This window comes from Octopus bimaculoides, chromosome 2 (assembly GCF_046866305.1).
Source record: "Octopus bimaculoides isolate indiv1 chromosome 2, ASM4686630v1, whole genome shotgun sequence".
Lineage (NCBI taxonomy): Eukaryota > Metazoa > Mollusca > Cephalopoda > Octopoda > Octopodidae > Octopus > Octopus bimaculoides.
The window spans coordinates 58862654-58889891 of record NC_142929.1 but is presented as its reverse complement, the minus strand read 5'-3'; the positions used below and the strand labels follow the sequence as shown (position 1 = coordinate 58889891).

The 27238-nt window shown below is 35.0% G+C and overlaps 1 protein-coding gene and 1 long non-coding RNA gene across 2 annotated transcripts in view; one reads left to right on the top strand and one right to left on the bottom strand.

Annotated features, from left to right (window-relative positions):
* Window positions 1-27238, bottom strand: part of LOC149137080 (uncharacterized) — a 43452-nt gene that overhangs the window by 12157 nt on the left and 4057 nt on the right. The window lies entirely within an intron of this gene.
* LOC106876240 (cerebral cavernous malformations protein 2 homolog) lies at window positions 16453-18981 on the top strand. Its single transcript, XM_014924727.3, has 2 exons — window positions 16453-16550; window positions 17546-18981. Exons 1-2 carry the CDS (start codon window positions 16453-16455, stop codon window positions 18468-18470), a joined length of 1023 nt encoding a protein of 340 aa, XP_014780213.1. The 3' UTR covers window positions 18471-18981.

The following is a 27238-nucleotide window of genomic DNA, read 5'->3' as shown; positions in this document are numbered from 1 at the left end:
AACTATATATATATATATATGTGTATATATATATATATATGTGTGTGTGTGTGTGTGTATTTATGTATGTATGTTTGTATGTGTATATTCAACAGTTTGTATTGACTTCTATATAACGTGATGTTTTACCAATTCATAACCTAGAATGTACATGTTAAACACCCACATTACTAAGTGTATATGTGTGTATGTGTGTTTGGAGAAGTGAGGAGATTATCAAATGGAAGTATGTAATGTTTAATACATTTGGTTGCAGTTACATTTATTTAATAACTGTTTAACTCGGTTCTACTGTACTTAAAGTTTCACCATCAAATGTTTGGTGACAAATTGAAGAGAATTTTATTTTTAAATTACTGTCTTCTAGATGAGATTATTTAAACTTCTATTTGTCAAATCAGGTCACATGGTTGGTTTTGTTATTATAGTGACATGGTGGAATAGGGAAGTTGCTGTCATCACTTTGATTGCATTCTTCAGTGGTATCAGCTCTTCAAATTGAATACAACATGTGGTGTAGCAGACAGTATGATGGTGTCATTTCATCATCATTCTGTAGGGTGTAGTATTTCAGTGACAACATCGATTACCTGAGGAGGTAATCATTTTGATGGTATCAAGTTACAGATGAATTTTCATGATTGGCATGAGTGTTAATAGTAGGCTGTAATTTCTATGTGCAGCAGGAATTGTATACCTTGTCAATGTACATGGGCCAGTGAGATCTAGAGTGTTATAACAGGGTTGCCAGCACCTACTTCTGGTGACAACAGTAAGACAGGACAGTTTTCTGATCAATGAATACTGGGATTGTGTAGAAAATTATGAGCTTCTGTTGAATAATGTGATGGGAGATTGTCAAGGATGCTCCATATGCTGTTGGGGAAGTTGTTTCAATCATTATAGTATCTCCAGATGAAGCAAGACAGGGTGAGGTAGCCTTCCTTGTTCCTACGACTGAAGGAGTGTATGTGTGTGTTGTTTGTTCCATTATAATCATTGGTTGCAAAACTCATGTTGAGTCTCACAATGGCATTGAATAGTATGAGTAGCTCCATAGACTGGCTATACATTTGACAGGCAGGATCCTCCTGATAAGCAGTTGATGGAATTTCAGCAGTAACAGTTTGGAGTGTGAGGTGCAGACTGTGTGGATTCGTTTTTGTATCTGTTACAGCATGGAATGCTGGAAGTGATATTATCTAAGCATGAGTAGCTAACCTTGACATTACAGGAATTAGACAGTTTACGCTGTCTAAGGATTGACGAAAAATGCTATTTTTTTAATTAGCTTATTTAGATACATGCCAAAATGCACATGAGCATATGCATTGACATTTACATACACATATACACAGACATGGTCTACACACCAACACACAAATAAGTATGCATGCACAAGCACATATACGCACACCTATCCATATATATATATATATATATATATATATATATATATATATATATACACACACATAAACACACACACATACACACACAAGTAAGCTCATAAGAACAAAGCATGGTGGAAAAAATAGTATTTCAGTACTAGAAGTAGAGTGAAATACTATTTTTATTAAAGCTGAAAATATCTTCACAAACTATTACTTAGAGTTTCTCATGATTGTTCATCAGGCAGTTAAGATAATACAGACTAGTAAAGAAATTTACATAACAAATTTCTTTACAAATCTATATTGTCTTTTACTACAATTAGCAGATGAACAGTTATGTGAAACTCTGAGTAAAAGTTTGTGAATTTTTTTCAGCTTTGATAAAATAGTGTGTGTGTGTGTATACATACATACATACATATATATATACACACACAGATATGTGCACACACTCACATAGGCACATATTTGTGCATATATATAGCATTGATGAAGGGATTTATATCTGTTTCTAGTGGTGGCAATGATGTGGTGGCTGCTATTTTTCAAACTTTCCATTAAGTACGTCTTTATTTTAGTTATATGAAACCTTTATCTCTTTGTAGTAATTATTATTCAGTTCTTCTGGTTTGCTGTATATGCTGCAACAATAGATATTTCTTAATTAATTATAAACCGTCAAATGTACAAATATGAAAATTAGGCCACTTACTATGGTGCAAGCCTAATTCATGACAGTTTTATAAGCAGTTGACTGCTCTTAGGAGCAGTCAACTAACTATAAAACAATCTGTCAAGAAACTCCATCACTCTTTTTTTTTTATACATCAATAAAATTGAAAGAACGTGTTCACACTGTAATTTAGCCCACTGCAAAGCTTTGTAAAATTTAAATCTAGCTTCAATATTGTTCAACACGCTGCCATATGTTTTGCATTTGCCTGTTGTAGAACACATATTTCTTATCCTCATACTCTTACTGGTACTCCTCCATTCTCTTGGCTCTGTTGCAGATATGTTTTTGTAAGATTTGCATGTCCATTCTGCCCACTAACCATTTTTTTTAAAATTAAAATTCAGTATTTGATATGAGTTGAGCAAACTAAATCAGAACAGAGTTATTTTTCATTATTAAAAGATATGCAAAATGTATAGCTGGGATAACAGGGTTTGAACTCATGAACAGGATATCAGTAATGGAAGGTGTTCACTTCACACCACCAGTGTTGTATACTTATGATTTTTGCTGCTGTTATTGATATTTGATCCCAGATCATCCTTGATCAAAATGAACAAGGATCAAAGATGTCCACCCATCACTAATCTGTGTTTTCTTCTCTCTAACATAATGTGTCTTAGACTACATTCTCTGGTATGTCCTTTGTGTTTTACGATGGTTGGGTTAAATTCTGATGGAAATTTTTCTGTTATTGGCTCTTGATACAAAAATTGTTGTTGTTTAGCAATAGTCAAGCGTGGAGGTGCAATGGCCCAGTGGTTAGGGCAGCGGACTCGTGGTCATAGGATCGCGGTATCGATTCCCAGACCGGGCGTTGTGAGTATTTATTGAGCGAAAACACCTAAAACTCCACGAGGCTCCAGCAGGGGATGGTGGCGAACCTTGCTGTACTCTTTCACCACAACTTTCTCTCACTCTTACTTCTTGTTTCTGTTGCGCCTGCAATTCAAAGGGTCAGCCTTGTCACACTGTGTCACGCTGAATATCCCCGAGAACTACATTAAGGGTACATGTGTCTGTGGAGTGGTCAGCCACTTGCACGTTAATTTCACGAGTAGGCTGTTCCGTTGATCAGATCAACTGGAACCCTCAACGTCATAAGCGATGGAGTGCCAACAACATAGTCAAGCAGTCATAGCCAAGTTAAGTAGAATTTAAATAATCATTAATGCTATCTCAACAGTGGTTCATTTTTGAGATAATTCCCCTTCTAAAAGAAATATTTTGGGGGTTATACCTACAAAGAAGCCTCTACATTTTTGCTAGACCTGCTTAAAAATAACAGCCAAATCTTCCACAAGTCACATCCTGTCACCTTAAAAGGACACATTAGATAATATATTTCTAAATCCCAGGGAATAGTAACGATTAGAAAACCTCCATTTCTAGACTTGCTGCAGGTGGAAAAAAAAACATTGGATAATATACTCCAAATAAACATGATGGGATGGTCACAGCTGGAAGGCTTTTGATTATGGAACAGTAATTCAGCGGTGCCAGTTTTCACAGAAGACTGGACAAATATTCCTCTGTTAAGCTGAATCATTTAGAATTAAGTACTGCATTATACTCTGTGACATAGTGTAGTACTTGGAGTATGATTTGAACCTAAAATCCTTGAACCAATGATTTAATAACTCATCTACTTGACCATTTCACCTCTAATGTCTTGCATTTCTGTAATAAATCTGTTTAAATATATTCCATTTGTGTCAAATATATTCAATCACTGTGAATCATCTCATTCCATGTGTGATTAAAGGTATAATGTATTCCATTGGCTTAAATATAATGGTTCTTACTTAAATCCAAGTAATTCCTTAGATTTAACAACAGAAAATTATATCTTCAAACCTCAATGTGTATCACTCATTTCAAAGTGAAGATATATATAAACTACCCCGTCTCCACCCTATTCCTCTCCCTCTCTCTCTCTTGCTCTCCCTTCCTCTGTCTCTCTTTCTCTCTTTCCTTCTCTCTTTCATTTTCTCTTTTTCTCCCTTCCTCTCTCTCTCTCTTTCTTTCTCTCTTTCTCTCAACAATTTTTCTCCCTTACTCTCTCACTACCCCTGTTTTCATGTCAACTTGAAAAACACCTCTTTCTTCGTAAATGACAGTTCATTATGTACACCCACTAGAAAGCCACTAATTTTTAAAACTACTCATGAATGTTTGCTCTCCAATTCCATGTGCTAGAAACTCATTATACCGTATTGTGTCTTGTAGAAAATTTTCACTGAGACATTTTGTATAATTAATATCTTTAAGGTTTCCACATACGAACAAAATGGAGCAGAATGTGCTGGTAATAACAGTTCTGGACAAACGTGTTATATACCCAACTTGCATAAATCCATTAATCTTTACAATCACATCTCTTCCTACTATTCTAGTTGTTGTTGTTGATGCATTGTTGTTGTTCTTGCTTCTTGTGGTTTCTGAACATTCTTCTCTCTCTTTCTCCGCATTCTCTCTCTCTTCCTCTTCATTATTCTCTTTGCACTTCATGCCTTCTTTATTCTCTTCTTGCTTTGATTTGTTGCATTCACCTCCTTGCTTCATCCTCTTTTTCTAAAATCACCCTTTTCTCTTACTCACACACTTTTATTATTATTATCATCTCCTCCTTTATCACCTTATTTTCTTCATTCTTCTTGTATATTCTCTAATTTTCGATGTTCTTCAGTTTCTTCTTCAACCACATTCACTTCCTATTTGCTTTATACACACTTACATGCATGCACACACATATACATATATATGAGCATATATACATACATATATATATATATATATATATATATATATATATATATATATATATATATATACACACACACACACACACACACACCTCAATATATACTTCTTATCCTTGTACTTTGTCTTTTACATCTCCCTTTACATATTTTTTTATTTCCTCTATAATTCTTGTGCATGCATATGTGTGTTGTATATATAATATCCTTCCTTGGATCCTCAACTTCTGGTTGAGCCAAAGGAGAACAGAAATGATATAATGCATGCCTGGGTGTTCTATATCTGTTGGAGCCCATCCCCTCTCCAGATCTGAAGACCATCAATTTTTGCTTAAAGAGGGACAAAGAAAGAGAAGGTAAATAAAGAAGAGGGAGATTAAAAAAAAAAACTACTGTACTGAACTGATAGTTTATTTATCAACACTAAAACAATAAAAGTCAAAGTTCATCTCAGTTAGATTTGAACTCAGAACAGAGACAGTGGGAATGAATACTCCAAAGTATAGCAAATATTATGATGACACTCCTTACTCACAGGTATCTACAGAGATGATGGATTGACAATTTCATTCAGTATGAATGGTTATATCTTGGATGGGATGAGAAAATAATTGATGACTTATTCAATGTGTTTTGCTTAAATATTGCTAACTCTACAAATCTAAAGTTATCTAATTTCTTATCTATTACACTATATATTAAGAAAATACTCCTTTAAAAAAAAAACAAAGAAAAGGCAATGGCATGTAGCTATAAGAACTCTAACTACCTCACAGCTATAATTAGGAACCTAACTGCAGGAATAAGCAAGGCAATTTATTACCTATCCTTCAATTGATATCCCACTGTAAAGAGGCTTTAACCAGGAGTGGTTCAGTGAGAAGAGGCTTGGTGGGAAGCTAGTCAAAGTGAAGAATCCCTTCATTCACTCTTATTCACTTTGCTTTCAAAATCCTCTGGGTGTCTGTCATGATTTGCTCAAGAAAAAGAATAAAAATTCCAGTGATGTTTGACAGCTTTGCATAACTTTTATGATTGTTTCAATCTATTCTATAGTTATTTTCATAACTACTGTGTGCTGGTTTATATAAAGGCACAGGTGTGACAGTGTGGTAAGAAATTTGCTTTCCAGCCACATGGTTCTGGATTCAGTCCCACTGTATGGCACCTTGGCCAAGTGTCTTCTACTATAGACTTGGGCTGATCAAAGTTTTGTAAGTGAATTTGATAGACAGAAACTGAAAGAATCTTATCAATTATTCATATATATATATATATATATATTTATTTATTTATGTGTTTCAGCCAAGTGGCTGCGGTCATGCTGGTGCACCAGCGTTGCCTTCTAGCAGTTGTGCTGGTGGCACATTAGAAAATCATTAGAGCGAGGTCGTTGCCAGTGCCGCTGGACTGGCTCCCGTGCAGGTGGCACGTAAAAAACACCTTTTTGAGCATGGCCATTGCCAGTACCTTGTGTCTGGCCCTCATGCCGGTGGCACATAAAAGCACCCACTACACTCTTGGAGTGGTTGGCGTTAGGAAGGGCATCCAGCTGTAGAAACTCTGCCAAATCAGATTGGAGCCTGGTGTAGCCATCTGGTTTGCCAGTCCTCAGTCAAATCGTCCAACCCATGCTAGCATGGAAAGCAGATGTTAAACGATGATGATGATGATGATGATATTTATATATATATTTGCCTGTATTTTTGTGTCTATGTTTGTCTCCCACTACCACTTGACAACTGGCATTGACATGTTTCCATCCCCATAACTTAGCAGTCTAACAAAAAAGACCAATAGAATAAGTACCATAATTTACAAAAAAATAGTATTTAAAAGATAAAAGATACTAAGTAATTTACTGGACTGAGTGAATTACTCAGTAGATCTTAGTGTATAAGTTTGATTAATTACAGTAAAATATTCACAAACCCTAACATACAGAAAAACAAATGATATACCCATATATACACCTTGTAAGGCTCACAGATATGCACAATAAAAGGCATTCACTCTAGTAATGAGTTGTCTGACTACCAATACACATACACCTTAACATCTAGCACACAACACACACAGATGTGCATGCACACACAACACACACACACACACACACACACACACACACACACACACACATACATACACACACACACACACGCATATGTGCACATGATCACACTAGACTTCAAGGACTGTATAATACCAATCTCAATAGCTTCTTCTTATCTTGCTTTCATTTATCTTTTTATTTATGGTTCCATTTTATTTCTTCCAACACACACAAAACAACAAACACTGGAACCAAAAATAAACCCAAAATCTCTACATTAGCCAAAACTAACCACCCGATACCAAAATTAAACGCACTCATGCATTCGCACAGATACACACACAGAGCTATATATATGTGATACCCTGCATAACCAGCAACCAAGTGTAAGTTGGATAATTGAACGTGTCAACTATATATATGAGTACACTATGATAACTATATGTATGCAAAGGCACATGGCTCAGTGGTTAGAGCATCAGGCTCAGAATCGTGAGATAGTGAGTTCAATTCCCAGGAAGGGCAGTGTGTTGTGTTCTTGAGAAAGACACTTCATTTCATGTTACTCTAGTTCATTCAGATGAAGAAATAAGTTGCAACATCACTAGTGCCAGGCTGTACTGGCCTTTGCCTTTCCCTTGAATAACATCGTTGGCAAGGAGATAGGAGGGCAGTATGCATAGACAACTGGTGGTCTTCCATAAGCAAACTTGCCCAGACTTGTGCCGAGGAGAGGAACTTTCTAGGGTGCAATCCCGTGGTCATTCATAAGACTTTTGGCTTCTAATAAACCTATTCACTCAATCCAACATGTGTACAGAGTCTTAATTTGAACTATGGTCTTCTGTGTATATAAGATATATTCTTCCATTCTTTTACTTGTTTGTCATTTGACTGCGGCCATGCTGGAGTACCACCTTCAAGGGTTTTAGTCAAACAAACCAACTCCAGGACATATTTTTTAAGCCTAGTACGTATTCTATTGGTCTCTTTTGCCAAACCAGTAAGTGACAGTGAGTAAACACACCAATACCAGTGGTCAAGTGATGATGGGAGGGCATACATACACAGGCTCATATATATATATATATATATATAAAATATATAGTTTTAGGGAAAATAACCAATTTTCAAGAACTCATCGATGATTATTATATTTATTATATTTATCTTATGATATTTACTTTACTTTATATTATACTCATTTATTGTGCTTTTAATTATTAATTTTTCTATATGTGATAGTGGATTTTCATCGATGAGTTCTTGAAAATTGGTTATTTTCCTTAAAACTATATATTTTATATATACTTTATCTATAAGGCTCAATTTAATTTTAATTTTTTATAAATTGATTTTAATTGAGTTTTTTACCTGTAATTTTGGATTTTGTCCCTAATATTATTATATATATATATATATATATATATATATATATATATAAATATATATAGTTTATTAAAAAAATGAAAAAAAAAACAGAAGAGAAAAACAACAACGCAAGGACATGGTACATGCAAAGTATTAACAGATGCTCAGGGAAGGAAAGAAAGTTAGTTTTACATTTTGAGCAAAGCTCTTCTTCAGAAACAGGAGACAGAGAGGAAAGTCCAAGAGAAAAAGAAGACGGAGGGAAAAAATAGCCAACAATCCACATGGAGTATTATTGTATGTTTGTATATATGTATATATGCATGTACAGATGACGATATATGTGTGGAATTTATAAATCATATGGCCAATATATGTACCTACCATATAAAGAACTCTATTGTTGTTTTATATATATACATATATATATATATAGGTGCAGGAGTGGTTGTGTGGTAAGTAGCTTATTTACTAACCACATGGTTCTGGGTTCAGTCCCACTGCATGACACCTTGGACAAGTGTCTTCTACTATGGCCTCGCACTGACCAAAGCCTTGTGGGTGGATTTGGTAGATGGAAACTGAAAGAAACCCGTTGTGCATGTGTCTGTGTGTATGTGTGTGTTCGTGTGTCTGTGTTTGTCCCCCCTCCCCATCACTTGACAACCAATGCTGGTGTATTTACGTCCCCATAACTTAACAGTTCAGCAAAAGAGCCCAATAGAATAAGTACTAGGCTTACAAAGAATAAGTTCTGGGGTCAATTTGCTCAACTATAGGCAGTGCTCCAGCATGACTGCAGTCAAATGACTGAGGCATATAAAAGAATATATATATATATATATATATATATATATATATATATATATATATATAGAGAGAGAGAGAGAGAGAGAGAGAGAGAGAGAGAGAGAGAGAGAGAGAGAGAGAGAGAGAGAGAGAGAGAGATGAATATACCTATCTTCACCAATGAGAGTCAGGGATCTCAGTCAGTACAAGGACTCCTCACCACACACTGCAATCTCATGCTGCAGCCATAATTCTGCTTGGCTCGTCCATAGCCATTCCTTGACATCATCACTTCTTCATCTTTGGTTTCCACATGCTTTTTTGCATCCACTTTAGAAAAGTGGATGTTAAAACAATGATGACTGATACAAACTTAACTTTCATTTAATTCAACAGAACTGAAAAGACTTTTGAAAGGTGAAACATGTCCACTGGTTAGTTCATAAACTCTTTAAATACATCCAAAGTTAATAAATATTGTTATTATTTACTTTTCCAGAAAGTAATTTTCTGCTTTGACATTTGTTAAAAGATTTCATCCATATATGTACAGGTGCAGGCTTGGCTGTGTGGTAGGATGTTTGTTTCTCAACCACATGGTTCTTGGTTCAGTCCCACTGTGTAGCATGCTGGGCAAGTGTCTTCTACTATAATCTCAGGCTGATCAAAACCTTGTGAGTGGATTTAGTAGATGGAAACTGAAAAAGCTTAATATCAGTCATGCTTCAGGTTCATTTTCCCATCCATGCAATGCCAAGGAGTCGACCATGGATTTTTATAGTTCCAGATTCATGCTTTTTTTCTGAGAAAGCAGTCTCTTTATATTGAGCGACATCATGATTGATCTTTCGGCATCAATTCTTGCTCTTATTTTCTGGCTACACTGAAACCCAGGAACCAAACTGTTGCCTTTTATGAAATCATTACTGCCGCTCATCAAGCAAAGGTACTAGTAGTGCTCATGTTTAACTCCAAGACATTTCTGATGATGCAGACCTATGATCAAAATTATTCCATCTGTGGCCATCCCGTTTTACTCTATCTTAGGTGTATCTAGAACTACATTATTTAATCTCCTTCATTTTCATTTTTTGTTTTATCAAAATCTCATATGATGTATTTGGAGGGAAATTTGGCTTCCTTTTCTTGCAGTTCAAGTGACTAAGTAGGGCATACTTATTGGTTCGTTACTAGTGTTGTTGTTGATGCTATTTCTACTATTGTTGTTGTTGTTCCTGCTGTTGTTTATATGCTGTAATTCTCTTTCAAGTTCAAAATTCCTCCTTTGATGTCATCAGAGATCTGAAAAGTTGGTTTGTCAATTACTAGTTATATATCTTCAGGTTTTATTTCAAAATCATTCCTTCCAGAACCACCAACACTACCCATACACACACACACACACACACACACACACACACACACACACACACACACACACATCTCCCTCTACGGTCCTACCCTCCACCCTGAACTAATGTCTCATTGCTCTTTTCATTTTTTTCCCCATTTTTTTTTTTCTTTTTGGTGACTTTTCTTAAAATTTTTCTCTCCCACGTTAGGCTTACCCCAAGAGGGATCAGTTCGTTTTTGTTTAAGGTGTGATGGAAGTACTGAGATGCTTTGATAAAAGAACAAAAAAAAAGTAACAAAAAACAAACAAACAATAATAATAATAATAATAATAATGATAAAACAGAAATACCAGTGGGGGTAGATATGTTGTTTTTGAAACACCATGCCATGTTTTTCTCTGAAATCTAGAGATAAGCCACAGATGTTTAGAGCTGTCATCCAGCCCCTGTAATGCTATTCCAAAATCTTCTTAACACCACCAGTATGTACTGGTGTATGTCTATAGGGTTACTGAAACATAGATAAGTGGACATAATTTAATACATTTAGATATACAGAAATAACACCATGGAAGTAGGCATATACACAGACTTAGACATTAGATATCATATGTGTCTACATATATATTTGCATCCATGTGTGTATATGTGTGTGTGTATGCGGGCATCTGTATATACATAAATATGTATGTACACATATACTTATGTATATATATACAAATGTATAGGTATATATATAGAGAGGTGCATTTATATATAGTTATATCTATGTGCATGTATGTGTGCATATATGCACCTGGGTATATGTATGTATGTTTGTATATGAAAGACACATGCATGCACACACACACATATGCACATGCACACACATTTATGCATGTCTATATACATGTATGTACATGTAATGAGCAATCAAGTTCATTAAGCTGAAGCTTTTCCGCAGTTTCTTCAGCATTTAAGCAACTCAGAGCGTGTGCTTTCAACTGACCAGGGTGGCAGCATTTCGCAAGGTTAGCCTCCAGCTGCTGCTGCTGTTCTTAATTTTCAGCTGATGAGCAGATTGGAGCAATATGAAATGACTTGCTCAAGTACACTACACTCACCCCATCCATGAATCAAGTCGGTAGCCCAGTGGTCTTGGGCTCAACACTCTAACTATTAGGCCATACTGCAGGGCTGACATAAACACCTATGTGCAGGTAGATAGATAGATAGTGAGTGAGAGACAGAGAGAGAGAAACACACAAAGAGACACAGAGAGAGAGACACAGAGAGAGACAGACAGACAGACAGACAGATAGTAGATAGATAGATAGATAAATAAATAGATAGATAGAGAGAGAGAGAGAGAGAGAGGCAGATAGTATGTAGATAGATAGATAGATATATATATAGAGAGAGAGAGGCAGATAGTATGTAGATAAATAGATAGATAGATAGATAGAGAAAGACAGACAGATAGATAGATAGATAGATAGATAAGCAAACAGATAGTATGTAGATAGATTGTTAAATCAGACACACACACAGATAGAGAGACTGATTTTTATATACAATGTGTCTGCACACTAATCCTTGCAAACCCACACTAATTCAAACATTAACACAGTAAAATGCAGAAACCACATAAGCCACAAACACTCGTGAGTTCAAATACTGGCACTAACATTATAAATGTAGATAGATGTGTAATAATCATCATAAACATATAAATGAATGTTTTGGTGAATAAAGTGAAATACTCATTATATTTTTAACTATCCACTATTGTGCTAATGTTTACTCGTTTAAAATATTGTTCAGTACAAAAATGATACAAGAAAATTTTCCACAGTTTCTCAAGGCAAAATTTATAAATAAGCTCTTAATTTGATAAATTGATTTAGTGTTTAAACACTAAAAATATGTCTAATGAATTTAAGACAAGTTTAACATATGGTTAAACTCCAGTATATTATTACAATGCAATAGTCACAAGTGAGATAAATATTTTTCATCATCTTGTCTTGCTTATATCATATATATATATATATATATATATATATATATATATGTGTGTGTGTGTATATAAAACAGCAACAGTGTTTTGAATCTCATATTTCAGCTTTATTTCCTGATGAGATGGCTTGTCCATCACATTTGAAGTGTATATTTTTATATATTTATAAATTACAAAGAAAATTATGTTCATATTTTAATTATTGAAACAGCTGTAGAATTTATGGGGAAATTAGGAAACATCTAAATTTCTGCTCTAAATAAGCTCTTACAAATATTGTGTATTTTAGACTCATAATAAAATTGCAGTTTTACTTATCACTGCTTAGTGCACCCCCTCCATAATTTAGTTATGGTGAGCCACCATATAATGCTGCCTGTCATCATATAATGAGTGGAAAAGCATAAGAGAGGTCATCTCTTAATTCATCTCTTAGCATCGTCTGCCTGTTTGTGACCGATGAAGAGATAACTACTCCAAAATGCTAGTGTCTCACAGTCTAGGTAGAGGGTACTGCAAGCTGATCTAGGTGAATATACACCATTTGTCAACAAGCACGATATATTCTCCATGACAAAATGCAGTGAGTAACTTGTTCCCCAGTTCAAACATGCATCAAGGATATTCGGACTGATAACAACATTGCAGTTTTACTTATCACTGCTTAGCATTCCTCCTCCACAATTTTAGTCTTCAAGGATAGTACTAGAATAAAAGAATCACAGAATCTGACAATAGATACACATGTGCATGCATGCATGCACATACACACACACACGCTCACACTGTGGACACCAATTCGATTTCAAGGAAAGCCACTTCCTTAACACAAATACATGTATGTAAACAGGTTTGATATTACTTCTGTCATGAGCTGACACATGGATTATCTGGTCTTGATTTTATTTAATGTTTTGTGACAAATGTAAAAAGGGTAATTGTGTCAGGATTCATATCAACAGCAACTCAGCTCTTTTGAAAAGTAGATATTTAGCCCAACAGTAGATGAATACACCATTGGACAACAAGACCACCATTTCTCTGCTGAGGCCATTGGGGCTGTATGCATATAAGCATTCCATGTTGGGTCCAGATATGAGGCCTTTCATCAATATCAAGTCCACTTTTTGAAAGTATTGTGTGACCATAGATTGTGCAGGAAAGATTACCTTGGGACCCTCAACCATGCAAAATATCCTGCAGTTTTTGGATATACTTTATACCATTTGATAGACAATTCTAATTTTTTCATGCTGCAGGTTATTCTCTCTAGTTATAGACCTTCATTTACTTCTGTTCTGTGCAAGATGTTCGCAATGAACCAGTGCTAATGTCCAAGGACAAGATTGCTTTTTCAGTGTCATGAGATATCTCATTTTGTTTGTACTCAAAACACCTGCAAAGAACTAATTCTCTATGAAGAAATTACTTCAGCAGCCTGAAATCATCAAGACAGATGGCGAATCAGACATTCTTATATAAAAAGCTAATGAGGCAAGCATCCACACTGAAACAGTCAACTATTTTTTGCACTTTTGTATCAACTAACATTCAATTTATGATTAGACACTTTTGATGAAATTTCTCAAGAATTCTGACACATTATTGAACCAGATTCCATTTCTTGGATGAGTGTAGTAGGGATTTCATGACACAAGGATTGTGGATGCAAAGCTTGGAGGGCAGTTTCTTAGGTATTCCAAAACAAAATGAAATATTTTCAACCTTTGAGTTGATTCAGAATTTAGGAGTCTATCTTTGGAGACAAAGCTGCCATGATATACAAGAGAATCCACTACATCAAGCTTGGTTCCTTGGACAAGTATATCTACTTCCACATACATCTCTCCTTAAACTTGTGTAAACATCACTTTAGTTTTTCTTCAGGTTCATTTTAAGTTGAAAAGCAGTAAAGGCAGTGGGGAAGAGATTCGTTATTTTCCAAATATCTTGTTCCAAAAAGAAGATTCCTGGTTCTTGTCTTTGCTTCCACATATGGATTTATTTAATGTCTAATATTTTGACTAATTCAGCTATCAGAATTAGGTTAGCAGCATAGATAGGTAACCACAAAGAACTTAGTATGTGGAAGGAAAAACTAAAATGTGTTATAATCCACCATATTCAATAAATGTAAACACATGAATAGTGAGAATTCATTTTCACTTCAGTATAGGGAAATCTTTACACCAAGCTTGCTGAAGATGAGCTACTCAACAGAAACAATTTTCACCAATAACTTTAACCTAGCCTTCAATAATAATAACATAATTAAGAATCTTGACCACAATACAACTAATAAAACCATATATTCAACCTCCAGTCTCAAAGTATATGCACTGTAAAGGGAAATTGCCTGGGAAAAACTCAACCATGTATACAACCACTGTCATATCTAACATTAACTCAAGCAGCATGCATTGTTAACAAATTTAAGGACACACTCTATCAACATAATTACTTATTTAGAACATTGCAAAGACATTGGGCACAAAACTATCAACACATATTTTGTTTTTGTTTGTTTTCTTTCAATATACACCCTTTCATTAAATGCTGACTCGTAAACAAAGCTTGAAGCTAGACACGATCAAATGCTTTTCATATCCTTTGTAGCATGGAAAAGCTATCAATACTGAAACATCAAACCAAAATATTGATTAAGCCCACAGAATTAATCATGTCTTGCCCTTCCATGTGTAGGTATGTACTTAAAACATATAACAAGATCCCATAGGGGTGATATGAAATCCTAATTAATACATTTCCTTTTCATTTTCTCTTTTCTCTCAAAAGATTATTTTGTCCCAAATTAGTAATAATGTTAGAGTGACCTCTTATACACAGAAATCTCTTGTGTCTTTCCAAAACAAATGAATATGCATTAATTCAATAAACCAGAACATCCCCCACACCCACTAATATATTTCATTTTTAAAAATCCACAATGGAAATAATCTTTTCTTTAATAAATTCACATGACTACTGCCTTGTCATCCCAACAGACATGATTATATCCCTGCAGGCACACAGGCACCCTTGGAAATTCATACTCGCTTATAAACATGAAACATTTAATACATAGACTCTTGCACACACATGCATTAAACACTTCGACCGAACACAAAGACACATCATCATACACATGCAGATGCTCCGATATGCATGTACGCAAAAATACTCATCAAAACATTCAAATGAATACACAGCCACATCATAAACATAGCAGAAAACTGAGAGAAGCCTGTTGTGTGTGTGTGTGTGTGTGTGTGTTTGTTTGTTTGTTTGTTCCCCACCAACACTCGGCCGCCAGTCCAGGTATGTTTATGCCCCTGTAACTTAGCGGTTTGAAAAGAGATCAATAGAATAACTATTGAGCTTTAAAAAAAAATAAGTACTGAGGTTGATTCAGGCGACTAAAATTCTCCATAGTGGTACCCCAGCATGTAAAAGGTAGAAGGCAAAAGATACACACACACATATGTATATATATATATATATATATATATATATATATATATATATATATATACCCACACACACATATATATATTTTTAAGTGTTAGGTATGTTCCTAGTAGTACACTGACAAAGCATGTACACTGCCTATGGCTACCTGACATCATCCTCAGTAATTACACGATTGTCACTGGATCTACCTCAGGAATTCCTGTGTACATTGATTCCTACCCAATGACATATACCTACTGTCACTAACAACATGCTGTATTAAATTTGAGTGAAACAAAGTTCATTTAATGAGATGCCTCTTATTACATCACCTGACACGATGCTTCTGAATTGAGTGTGTTTATATATATATATATACAAACACACACTCACAAACACACACATATATATATATATATGTATATATATATATATATATATATATATATATATATATATATATATATACACATACAAATATTGTTTTATATGTTTTAAAAAATGTCATTATCGAAAAATAAATGAATATTCAATGTCATTAAAATGACACACCATAAGTGTAAATCTGTCCAATTGTCTGGGCATGCCCAGTTCAACAGTTCAGGATGTTTCCAAAGACTGACAGTATGGACTATAAGAAAGTAAGCCAGTTAGCCGGGAATTCTTGAACCAGGGGAGTAAACAGTGAGACACTTTTGATGAGGTTTAATGAATGAGGTTGGGAAGAGAGGGGAAAATGGTAGGAGTTGAGGAGGTATAAAGCAAGGATAGAGAAAGAGAGAGAGAGAGAAAGAGAGAGAGAGAGAAAGAGAGAGAGAGAGAAAGAGAGAGAGAGAGAAAGAGAGGGAGAAAGGGAGGTAAGATGTGTGTTAAATAGTTAAATAGCTCAACTGATCGCCACTGACCTTGGTTGTAAACTAGTTTTATGCCAAAGGGATTTTGAATCATTTTATTTGTAATAAATGGGTGTATATGTATGTGTGTGAGTTCATGTTTACCCCAATGGTTCTCAACCAGGGTCCATATGAGCCCTGAGAGTTCATATAAGATTTTGGGGAGTTCACACAACAAAGTAGTAAATTGGAGATCCACAATAGTATTTTAAGGGCGCCTGAAAAAATTTTGCATTAGATATATGTATTGGTATGTATTGAGAAAAACAGTTAGTTTCTTTCTCTAACATTTTACATAGTTCAACCTACATAATGGGTGAAGAACAGAATAGGAATTTTGAAAGACATTTCTATAAAAATTTTGCATTAGATATATGTATTGGTATGTATTGAGAAAAACAGTTAGTTTCTTTCTCTAACATTTTACATAGTTCAACCTACATAATGGGTGAAGAACAGAATAGGAATTTTGAAAGACATTTCTATAAAACTAGTTTTTAAATATTTAATGACTAGAGGGTTCCACTATAACAGAATAGTAATTAAAGGTGTCTATAGTTAATTTTTAAAAATGGTTGAGAATCTCTGGTTTACAGCATAAAAATTTGGAAACCTCATGTGGCATGAAATAATTTCTAATGGTTGAACTTAAGTAAATTAACCCTTTAGCATTCAGATTATTTTATCAAATGTTATGCTTATTTAGACACATTGTTTAGAATTAAGCATGTATAATCTTGTAGCTATCAAATTTTGAATGATGCCATTGTGATAAAACTGACCTGCAAAGATGAGTTGCTACTTCGTATCTGTATCCATGAGATAGCAGCAGTGTGTTACATCAAAGACGACAATGACTACATTCTACCGATTAAATACGGAGTTCCAGAGAAATGTAACTCGGCCGTACTTTATGTTGACGACAAGATGCAAGCTGAAGAAATTTGTGCATTGGTCGACCAATGTTTCCAGCTTGTTTATGCCAATGTAGCCATTCAGTTCATCAACATCAACTTAAATGGTGCTTTCGGAACATCAGTGCCTTCTTCAAACACACAGAGTGACTCCACCACCATTAACAATGCCCCAGACACAGCACTGAAACCATCGTATATAACAACCTCTGACCAGAACCTTACCAAGAACAACACTTCATCCTACAGCCGTTCCCCAAAAGCATCCAAACGCACAATTAGCGTAACCACCGAAAGTGAGATTAGTCTGACTGGTGGTTATTATTCTGAGGTCATTCAAGATTATCTGAAGAAGCTGCACAAATGCCTCACCAAAACAGAACTGTGTCAGTTTGCTGTTCTGCTCACTGCCCGACAGAAAGGTGCAACCACAGGAGAATTTTGCAAAGAAGTTTTCAATTTGTTCGGACAAGAAAGGAAACATATGATGACTGGCATGGGTCCTTTCATAGAAGCAAAAGACTATCATGTGTTTGAAGAATTCCTGTCTAAAAATTCTATGGCGCTTCCAGCAAATGGCCATGGTACCATCTCCAGCTTCCACAGCAATTCTCAGCTCTGCAAAGACAACGGCATTACAACTCACTCAATAAACAGCGGAGATATGGATGAATTTGATCGAATGATGGACTGCATCTCGGATCAGATCGATAACATGGAGAACAGTGTCGATGTGGACAGCTTTGTGTCATGAAATCTGACTTTCCCCCCACCCATATACAGATTTTCTTGCCTTCTCTTTAGTATTTATGTTTTTTTTTTTTGTTTCTTTTTCCAATGCACCCCCATCATTTATGACAGTCCATGCTACTTCAGTTTCTAACTCCTCCACTAATCATCTACCCATCCACCCTTTGCTACCTGTTTCAAACTTCCAAAACTGTTCCCATAGAAACATTACTTATGATATCTTTTTTTTTTTTTTATATACAACTATCTTCCTTTCTCTCCCTCTCTCTCTTTCTAAAAGCACCTACTACACTCTCAGAGTGGTTGGCGTTAGGAAGGGCATCCAGCTGTAGAAACTCTGCCAAATTAGATTGGAGCCTGGTGTTGCCATCCGGTTTCACCAGTCCTCAGTCAAATCGTCCAAACCATGCTAGCATGGAAAGCGGACGTTAAACGATGATGATGATGATGATGATATGAGAGGTCAGATCTGGTTGATTTGAACTTAAAGCAGTTGAATATTCAGACCAGATATGACCGGTTTAAAAGCTAAATGGTTAAGTTATAAATAAAAGCATGTAAATATTATGCACAGAAAAAATCAAATTCTGCTAATGGGACTTGTAGACATGATAGACGTTCTACCATTGAACCAAAGTAATTCAAAATTTTCTAACCATTTTCGAAACTTAGTTCTTACTGTAAGAATTGTATGTTGTCTATATCAGGGGTTTTCAAACTTTTTGACTTGCGGACCCCTTTATATTTCAGGCTTTACCTTAGGGACCCCCTTATACATAAATATTTGCTTAAAATAACATATATTTTTACATTTATTTATTTAACAGTATTTAACGAATTGGTTTATTGTCAATTAAAAGATTTCGCTTAAAAAAACACATATAAAATCAAATTGCCCATAAAAAGTATTTACTGTCCACGGACCCCTTCTCTTGTCCTTGCAGACCCCCTGTGGTCCACGGACCACAGTTTGAAAACCCTGGTCTATATCATGAGAATTTAGAAACTTCTAGATGTGAATCCCACAAGCAGCCTTTGACTTTTTCTATTGAAAGGGGTTTTTAATCCAGTATCTACAATGCTATTATTTATAGTTTTAAAAAACAAACAAAATTATTATTATTTTTTTTTTTAACTAATAGGCACAGACATGGTTGTGTGGTAAGGAGCTTGCTTCCTAACCACACGGTTTCAGATTCAGTCCCACTGTGTGGCACCTTGGATAAGTGTCTTTTACTATAGCCTCAGGCTGACCAAAACCTTCTGAGTGGATGGATTTGGTAGATGGAAACTGAAAGAAGCCCTTTGTATATATAAATGTGTGTGTGTGTGTGTGTGTATGTGTTTGTCCGCTACCACTGCTTGACAACCAGTGCTGCTGTGTTTATGTCCCTGTAACTTAGCTCTTTGGCTACAGAAACTGATAGAATAAGTACCAGACTTTACAAAAAATAATAAGTACTGGGGTTGCTAAGTTCAACTGCAATTCTTCAAGGCAGTGCCCCAGCATGGCCACAGTGTAATGGTTGAAGCAAATAAAGAATAAAAGATAAATATATCCATTCTACATTTATGCATTGAGTACATAGCTAAAAATGTGGCAAGAATTCTTTGTTTTTTCTTTAAACAGAACACACACACACACACACACACACACACACATACACTCACACACACACACATACACACACACACACACACACACACACACTTTTTATTTGTTGGCAAAGCTTGGATAATTACATATATTTATGGAGAAAGAAAAATCATAGAAAAACTTGATACCCAATGGCAGAATGTAACCCTGTTCTATAGATTCATAGAATTCCAGTCTTTGAAGGAAAATAACAATAGTTTGTTGGTTTTGCTTTGTTTTTATTTGTTTACAAAACGGTCTGTATTAGAAGGTGACTAAGGTCAAATATTGTTCTTTGTGGGAAAATGGTGAATTTAAAAAGATTCTAGAGAAAAGCAATTTTTTTTTTTTTTTTCTTTTTTTAAAAATCAATGTCTCCTGTTATTTTTGTAATTGGTTATAGGAGATAAATCCTGACTGAGCAGATGTATGACATTATAACCATAACCAACAAGTTTGTTTTGTTTTGTTTTTTATTGTTGTTTTTTTGGTTAAGACAACATTGACCACTCTTCCTTCTTTTCTTTCTGAGCATTTGTTTTCCTATAAATATCCAGATATAAGTTATGGGTAATGACGACGACGATGATGTCTTTTGTTGTGAACAAAATAGGAAAAAACTCTTGCATGATAATTAACATAGCATGTCCTGGTGACAACAGGATCAGAGAGAAAGAAAAAGAAAAAGCGAACAACTATGATGATTTGAAATGGGAAATACATAGGTTGTGGGCAATAAAGAGAGTGGATGTGACACCAACAGTAATCAGTATACTTGGAAGTATCAGCACTCAGTTACTAACATGGCTTAGAAAGATTGGTGCAAATGTAAAGATTGTAAAGGTAGAACAGCTACAAAAATCATTTTTGCTTTGAACTACGTGATCAGTAAACAAGTGTCACCTTAATCTGCTGGCTGTGAACAGCTGACATTTTCCATCGTACCCAGCATAATAAGCTGAGAGTTTTCTTCAAATAATAATAATAATTATAATAATATTTTGCCTTTGTTAAATTAAGTACCATTGTGTACTGGAGTTGATCTAATCGACTGGCCTCCTCCCCCAAAATTTCGGGCCTTGTGCCTAGAGTAGAAAAGAATATTTTACCTTTGTATAAAAGATGGGCTACAGCAAAATATTCTGCTCAAAACCACATATTTGATGGTCAACTGCTTGACCATAACCAGTTGAGCATGTCCTTTAGTGGCTAATGATACATGCATCTCTAATTATAAGTAGGAGTATGGGGCGAGCATTATAGCCATGTGTTGAGAGGAATTCTTTTTCAAGCTTAAAAGTTAGTTGCTGATATAACATTGAGATGAAAGCACCAGTTGCTGTCCAGATGACAAGACACACTGATTTATATATTTTTACTTTCCTTTATGACTTTTTTAAGAATATTAACTCCATACACACTCAAACACATATGCACATATTAGAAAGACTCACTCTGAGTGAAATAAGAATGTAAGTGAACCCTTTTTGTGCTGATGATGTGTGAAATAAGGAAGGGAGGATTCCCAACAGAAAGTTTTACAGTTTGTTGATTGCTCCTCAGAGAAAACACACATGGCATTCAGCTACAATACAAAGCAACCAAAAATAGGCTAGCACTAAAACTGATGGTCTAATTTGTATATTGATCCTTTTGATAGGAATTAATCTATTTTATGCACAACATAGAGAAAATCACAAGATTTGAAATGAATTTGAGCATCACAAAATCTCATATGTAAGATATGGATGTAAACATTTTCCCTATGTTGTTGTTACACAGGGAAAAAAAGAGTTTATGGAGTCTTCTGTTGGACTGTTTTATGGTTTGTTGATCACTCCTCAGAACAAACATAGCCATCTCCCTTCCTCACCTTTGTTCTCTTTCTCCATCATTATATATAGTCACACACATGTACATTTATGTGAGGGTGTGTGTGTGTACATACATGCACATGCATATAGCATTAAAAGCTAATGATTTTGCCATCTGCATTTTGACTTTGTCACTTTGCATGTTCATGTTGCATACTAGAAAATAATATGAAGTCTAGCACATGTACTTAGTGCTCTTTACTATTACCACCACCACCACCACTACTACTGCTACTACAACACACACATATGCAAACATACGTGCATCCATATATATATATATATATATATATATATATATATATAAAATAACCATTTCCATATTATCACTAGTTATACCCCTGGACACTCGCATGTTCTTACTCACGCATATGAAAGTACTATGATACATTATAAAGTCCACTTAGTGCAGTCAAAACCTGCCTGGAATAATAGCAAGAAACATTCTTTTCTTTGCTATATTTTTTTACTTTTGTTGTTGTTGTTTTCAACCTTAGTTCATATCATATTTTATTCAATTATATTAGATTAATTTTCCCTAATATTTTTTTACATTTTTTCAACTTTATTTTTCTGTTTCCTTTTTTTTTATACATATATATATATATATATATATATATACTATTTTTTAAAAACTTTTTACTGTTTACTTTCATTTCACTTTCCAACAAGAGTGCTAAAATAAGTAAAGGTACTTAAATTTAGTTTAAAGCTTCTTGAATGCATGCTGTATATTTCAAATTTATAACAGTCATTTGAAACTAAAGAAATTGTGTGATAAAGAAAAATTGTGACAGCATTAGGCTTCCATCCAATATAATTAATAGATTTCCTTAAATTACACCAAATGACCTACCATGTTTATACAATACTCAACAATCAAGTGATTCATAAAATAATTTTGTCATTGAATGTAAAAGGAAATTTCCAAATTCCTATTTAGAACATCATTTATTATTATTATTATTATTATTATTATTATTATTACTATCTTTTTATTTTTGTTGTTGTTGGTGTTAAATCATTCAAGTTGTCACTGAGACATATCTGTTTTGAGGTATCAATTTTTCAGTTGATATTTTATTACTGTTATTATTAGAAAAGAAATCTGGATTAAATTTTCATTGTTCACTCAGCGAGCCACTCATGACTATCTCATCTTAATTTTCTGGTATATAATTATGTGCAGGATGGACTAATTTATAAACATATTCAGCCATCATTAAATAACTTAATAGAAAATTTAGATGGAAGGGAGGCAGCTGTTTCAATTACGCACAGAAGTAGCTTCTTTCTTTGCATTTTATTTTGAACAATAGTTTGACAATAGTTGTTACTTTCCTTTCGTCCCAAGTCAATCTGAGCATGCAGACCAATCATAAAATGCATTCCAGACATGACCATCCAGTTAGTTTTATACATCTATAATTCCATTGTCCAATATACCCATCTTTTTCTATAAGACAGTAGGATGGGATTCGTGTGAACATGGACCTTATTTCTAGCAATACAAATGATCACATTTTGTTGGTTGTTGCATTAGGAATTTAGCAGACCTATCCTCAAAATTCTTCTATTCATGGCACTCTCATTCTTTCTTTATCTAATGAGGACAAAATAATCCTAGGATTACAAATACTATTTATTAATCAAGCTTTTTATATGAAGAGAACTAGCAATCTTCAGATAAAGTTTACAAAACCTTCCATCTAGGTATCATGGTGAAAACTGGTGATGATGATAATATTGTTGTTTACTGATTGTCTTTACAAGAGGTAACTGATTTAGTCGTGAAATGCCTTGAAGGCAATATTCACAAGCTGTGAGAGTAATTTCTCCAATGTGAAGTAAGAAATAGTGTAATAGAACCTCTAGCAATGTTACGTACCCATGAGGGTTACTAAGATTGAATCACTTGTTTCCGATTTGAATTGCAAAATGCAATTCATTTGTTTAGTTTGCTTTAGTGATTCTCTAGCGTAACAACCATGTGTATTTCAGAGGAAATGTTTTACATAATGCTATACAGCTACAGAGATAAAAGTATTTTAATGATAATCTGGCTAATGAATTACAATGATGATTTTCTTGTTGAAGTTTTATTTTTAATCTATTTCTTCCGTGAACAAATGTTCCTGTATATGTGTGCATATTTGAGTTTTGATGCGTGTGTTTGTGTGTGCATAGGATATTTATGGTTGTGAAGCTGAGAAGAGAACTATTCAAGGAAATACTTAATACATGGTTATACAGAATTGACATATTCATTTTCATTATGGAAGTCTGATAGTGAGCTGGATTATTTCAGTTGCACATGTAATCTTGTATAAATAATAGCGGCAGTCTCATCAGATGCACTAATTCTGTAAGCATTAGTCCATATATTCACTGGTCTATGCAGAGAGTGCAGGCTAAAAATCTATTTTATACAGGGTGATAGCTAGAAAAGCAGAAAATTCGTGAAATGCTGATTTATATTATTAACATGATGAAAACTCCATAAGATGTACCCAGTGTAAGCTATGGACACATAAGAGGTGCAACAATATCAGAGGAAGGCTAACTGGGAAGATAGATTTTGTGTGTGGCAAATGCTCAGGAGCAATAAACACTGAAAATGTGCAGAAAACAGCTTCCGTCACATTCAAGGGGAAAAAACTACAAGTAGTTGATGGGCAGTTTCTGTTACTTAGGTGACCAAGTCAGTAGCGGAGATGGTTGCTCTGAGAGTGAAGCTGCTAGAATAAGAATAGCCTGGGCAAAGTTCAGAGAGCTCCTATCTCTGCTGGTGACAAAAGTCTCTCACACAGAGTAAAAGGTAAACTATATGCCACATGTGTGCAGACAGCCATGCTACATGGCAGTGAAACATGGCTGCTGAGAACATGCATCAGCTTGCAAGGAATGAAGCTAGTATGCTCCACTGGATGTGTAATGTCAGTGTGCATACATGACAGAGCGTAAGCGCCCTGAGAGAAAAGTTGGACATAAGAAGCATCAGATGTGGTGTGCAAGAGAAACGACTGCGCTAGTATGGTCATGTGTTATGTATGGATGAGGACAGCTGTGTGAAAAAGTGTCATACCCTAGCAACCTGTAGAAGGGGTAGACCCAGGAAGACCTGGGATGAGGTGTTGAAGCACAACCTTAGAATGTTGGGCCTCACCGAGGTGATGACGGGTGATCGAGACCTTTGGAGATATGCTGTGTGTGAGAAGACCCAGCAAGCCCATTTAAGAGTACCCTTCAAACATTGGGCAATAAACTGCACTTGTGAAGACCTGTTGAGGCAAGTGAATTCGTTGTCATGGCTGATGACAGTACTGCCTGATTGGCACCCGTGCTGGTGGCACGTAAAAAGCACCATTCAAGCATGATCGTTGCCAGTGCCAACTCACTGGTCCCATATCTGTAGCATGTAAAAAGCACCGTTCAAGCATGGTCATTGCCAGTGCTGCCTGACTGGTTCCCATGCCGATGGCACATAAAAAGCACCCACTACATTCTCAGAGTTGTTGGCATTAGGAAGGGCATCCAGCTGTAGAAACATTGCCAGATCGAATTGGAGCCTGGTACAGCCTTCCAGCTCACCAGCCCTTATTCAAACTATCCAACCCATGCCAGCATGGAATGTGGACGTTAAACAACGATGATGATGATGATGAAAGCATACATATGTATACACACACAAACATATATACATACATAGATATGCATATACATACATATATATATATATATATATATATATATATATATATATATATATATATATATATATATATATATATATATATATATATATGTGTGTGTGTGTGTGTGTGTGTGTGTGCATACATACATACACAATTTTTACGCTTTTCTAGCAACCACCCTGTAGTTTAGCACTGAATGGAAACACTGCCAACAGGCCAGAGTTAAGTAATCATTAATATACCATAAATCCTCGAGTATAGTCCGCCCTTGAGTATAATACGCAGGGGATTTTTAGGGAGCTGTACCTCTGAAAAACCTAAACCTTGTGTATAATACGCACCCCTTCTCTAACTTGAGTCAAGGAGGTCTGTATAACGTCCTTGGTTTGTAAACATATATACCGTAACGTCCTTTATTATTATTGTATATATAACATAATGCAAACATGTAGCCTTTTTCTGCACTTTGTTTGCAGAAAATAGAGAAATAACAGTAAGAACGTCAGTGAAAAATAAATATTAAGTAAATTGCCTTTACATATTTATCACTTAGAAAATTTTGCTGAGAAAATATTTTTCCTTTTTAACCTCGTATATAGTACGCACTAAAAATTTTGACCTTTAAATTTGGGAAAAAAGTGCGGATTATACTCAAGGATTTACGGTATATATATGTATATATAACATTGATTAGAAAAAAATAACAGAAAATTTAAGATATATTATGTTGTTTTTCTAAAACTGATTTCATGCATATTTTCAAAATACCTCTAAAATAATTTAATTAAATATGTGATATTCTCATACACCTGAGCTGAGATGTTTCAATATTGATTTCAAATATGTGTACAAGACCACAAATTCTACAAGGAATGATCAGATGATTGTATTGACCCCAGTACTTGAGTGATACTTTTTACGTCGACCAGAGATGACTGAATAACTGTTGTGGCGATAATCATTGACACCCCTGTGGGATTGGAAGAGTGGACGAGCCAAACTCTTATAAAAAGTAGCATGTTGATTGAGACGAAAAATGTTGTAGGTGTCGTTGATAGTTCGTGAAAGTCATAGGAAGTCGTTTCGAGTTTGTATTTATTGAAGTATCGTGTTTAGTGGAGTAATTTGAAGTATGTCATGTGAAGACAGTTGTGTCTATTCCTGCTTCGTGAAATCTGCATATCCAACGTATAGAAGAATAAAACAAAGTGGCAACGAGGATATCCACTTATAGAAGTGGTGACGAGCTAGTTGATGACGCAGCATTGACACAATTCTCGAGGGTTTAAAGGATAATGCCAAGCCCAAACACTTGTGCAGGCAAGTCACCTGCAGAACTCATGTTTGCTCGAAAAATAAAGTCAATTTTTGACAAGCTGTTACCAGTAAGAAAACTAATAGGGAAAACACTAAAAATACGACAAAGTATTTTAATATCGGTGACAAGGTGTTTTTCAAAATATATAAAAATGGAAGAGAAGTTTGGGAAAACGGAGTAGTAACAAAACAAATAGGCAAAGTAACGTATATGATAAGAGGCGAAAATGGGAACACAAAAGACATTTAA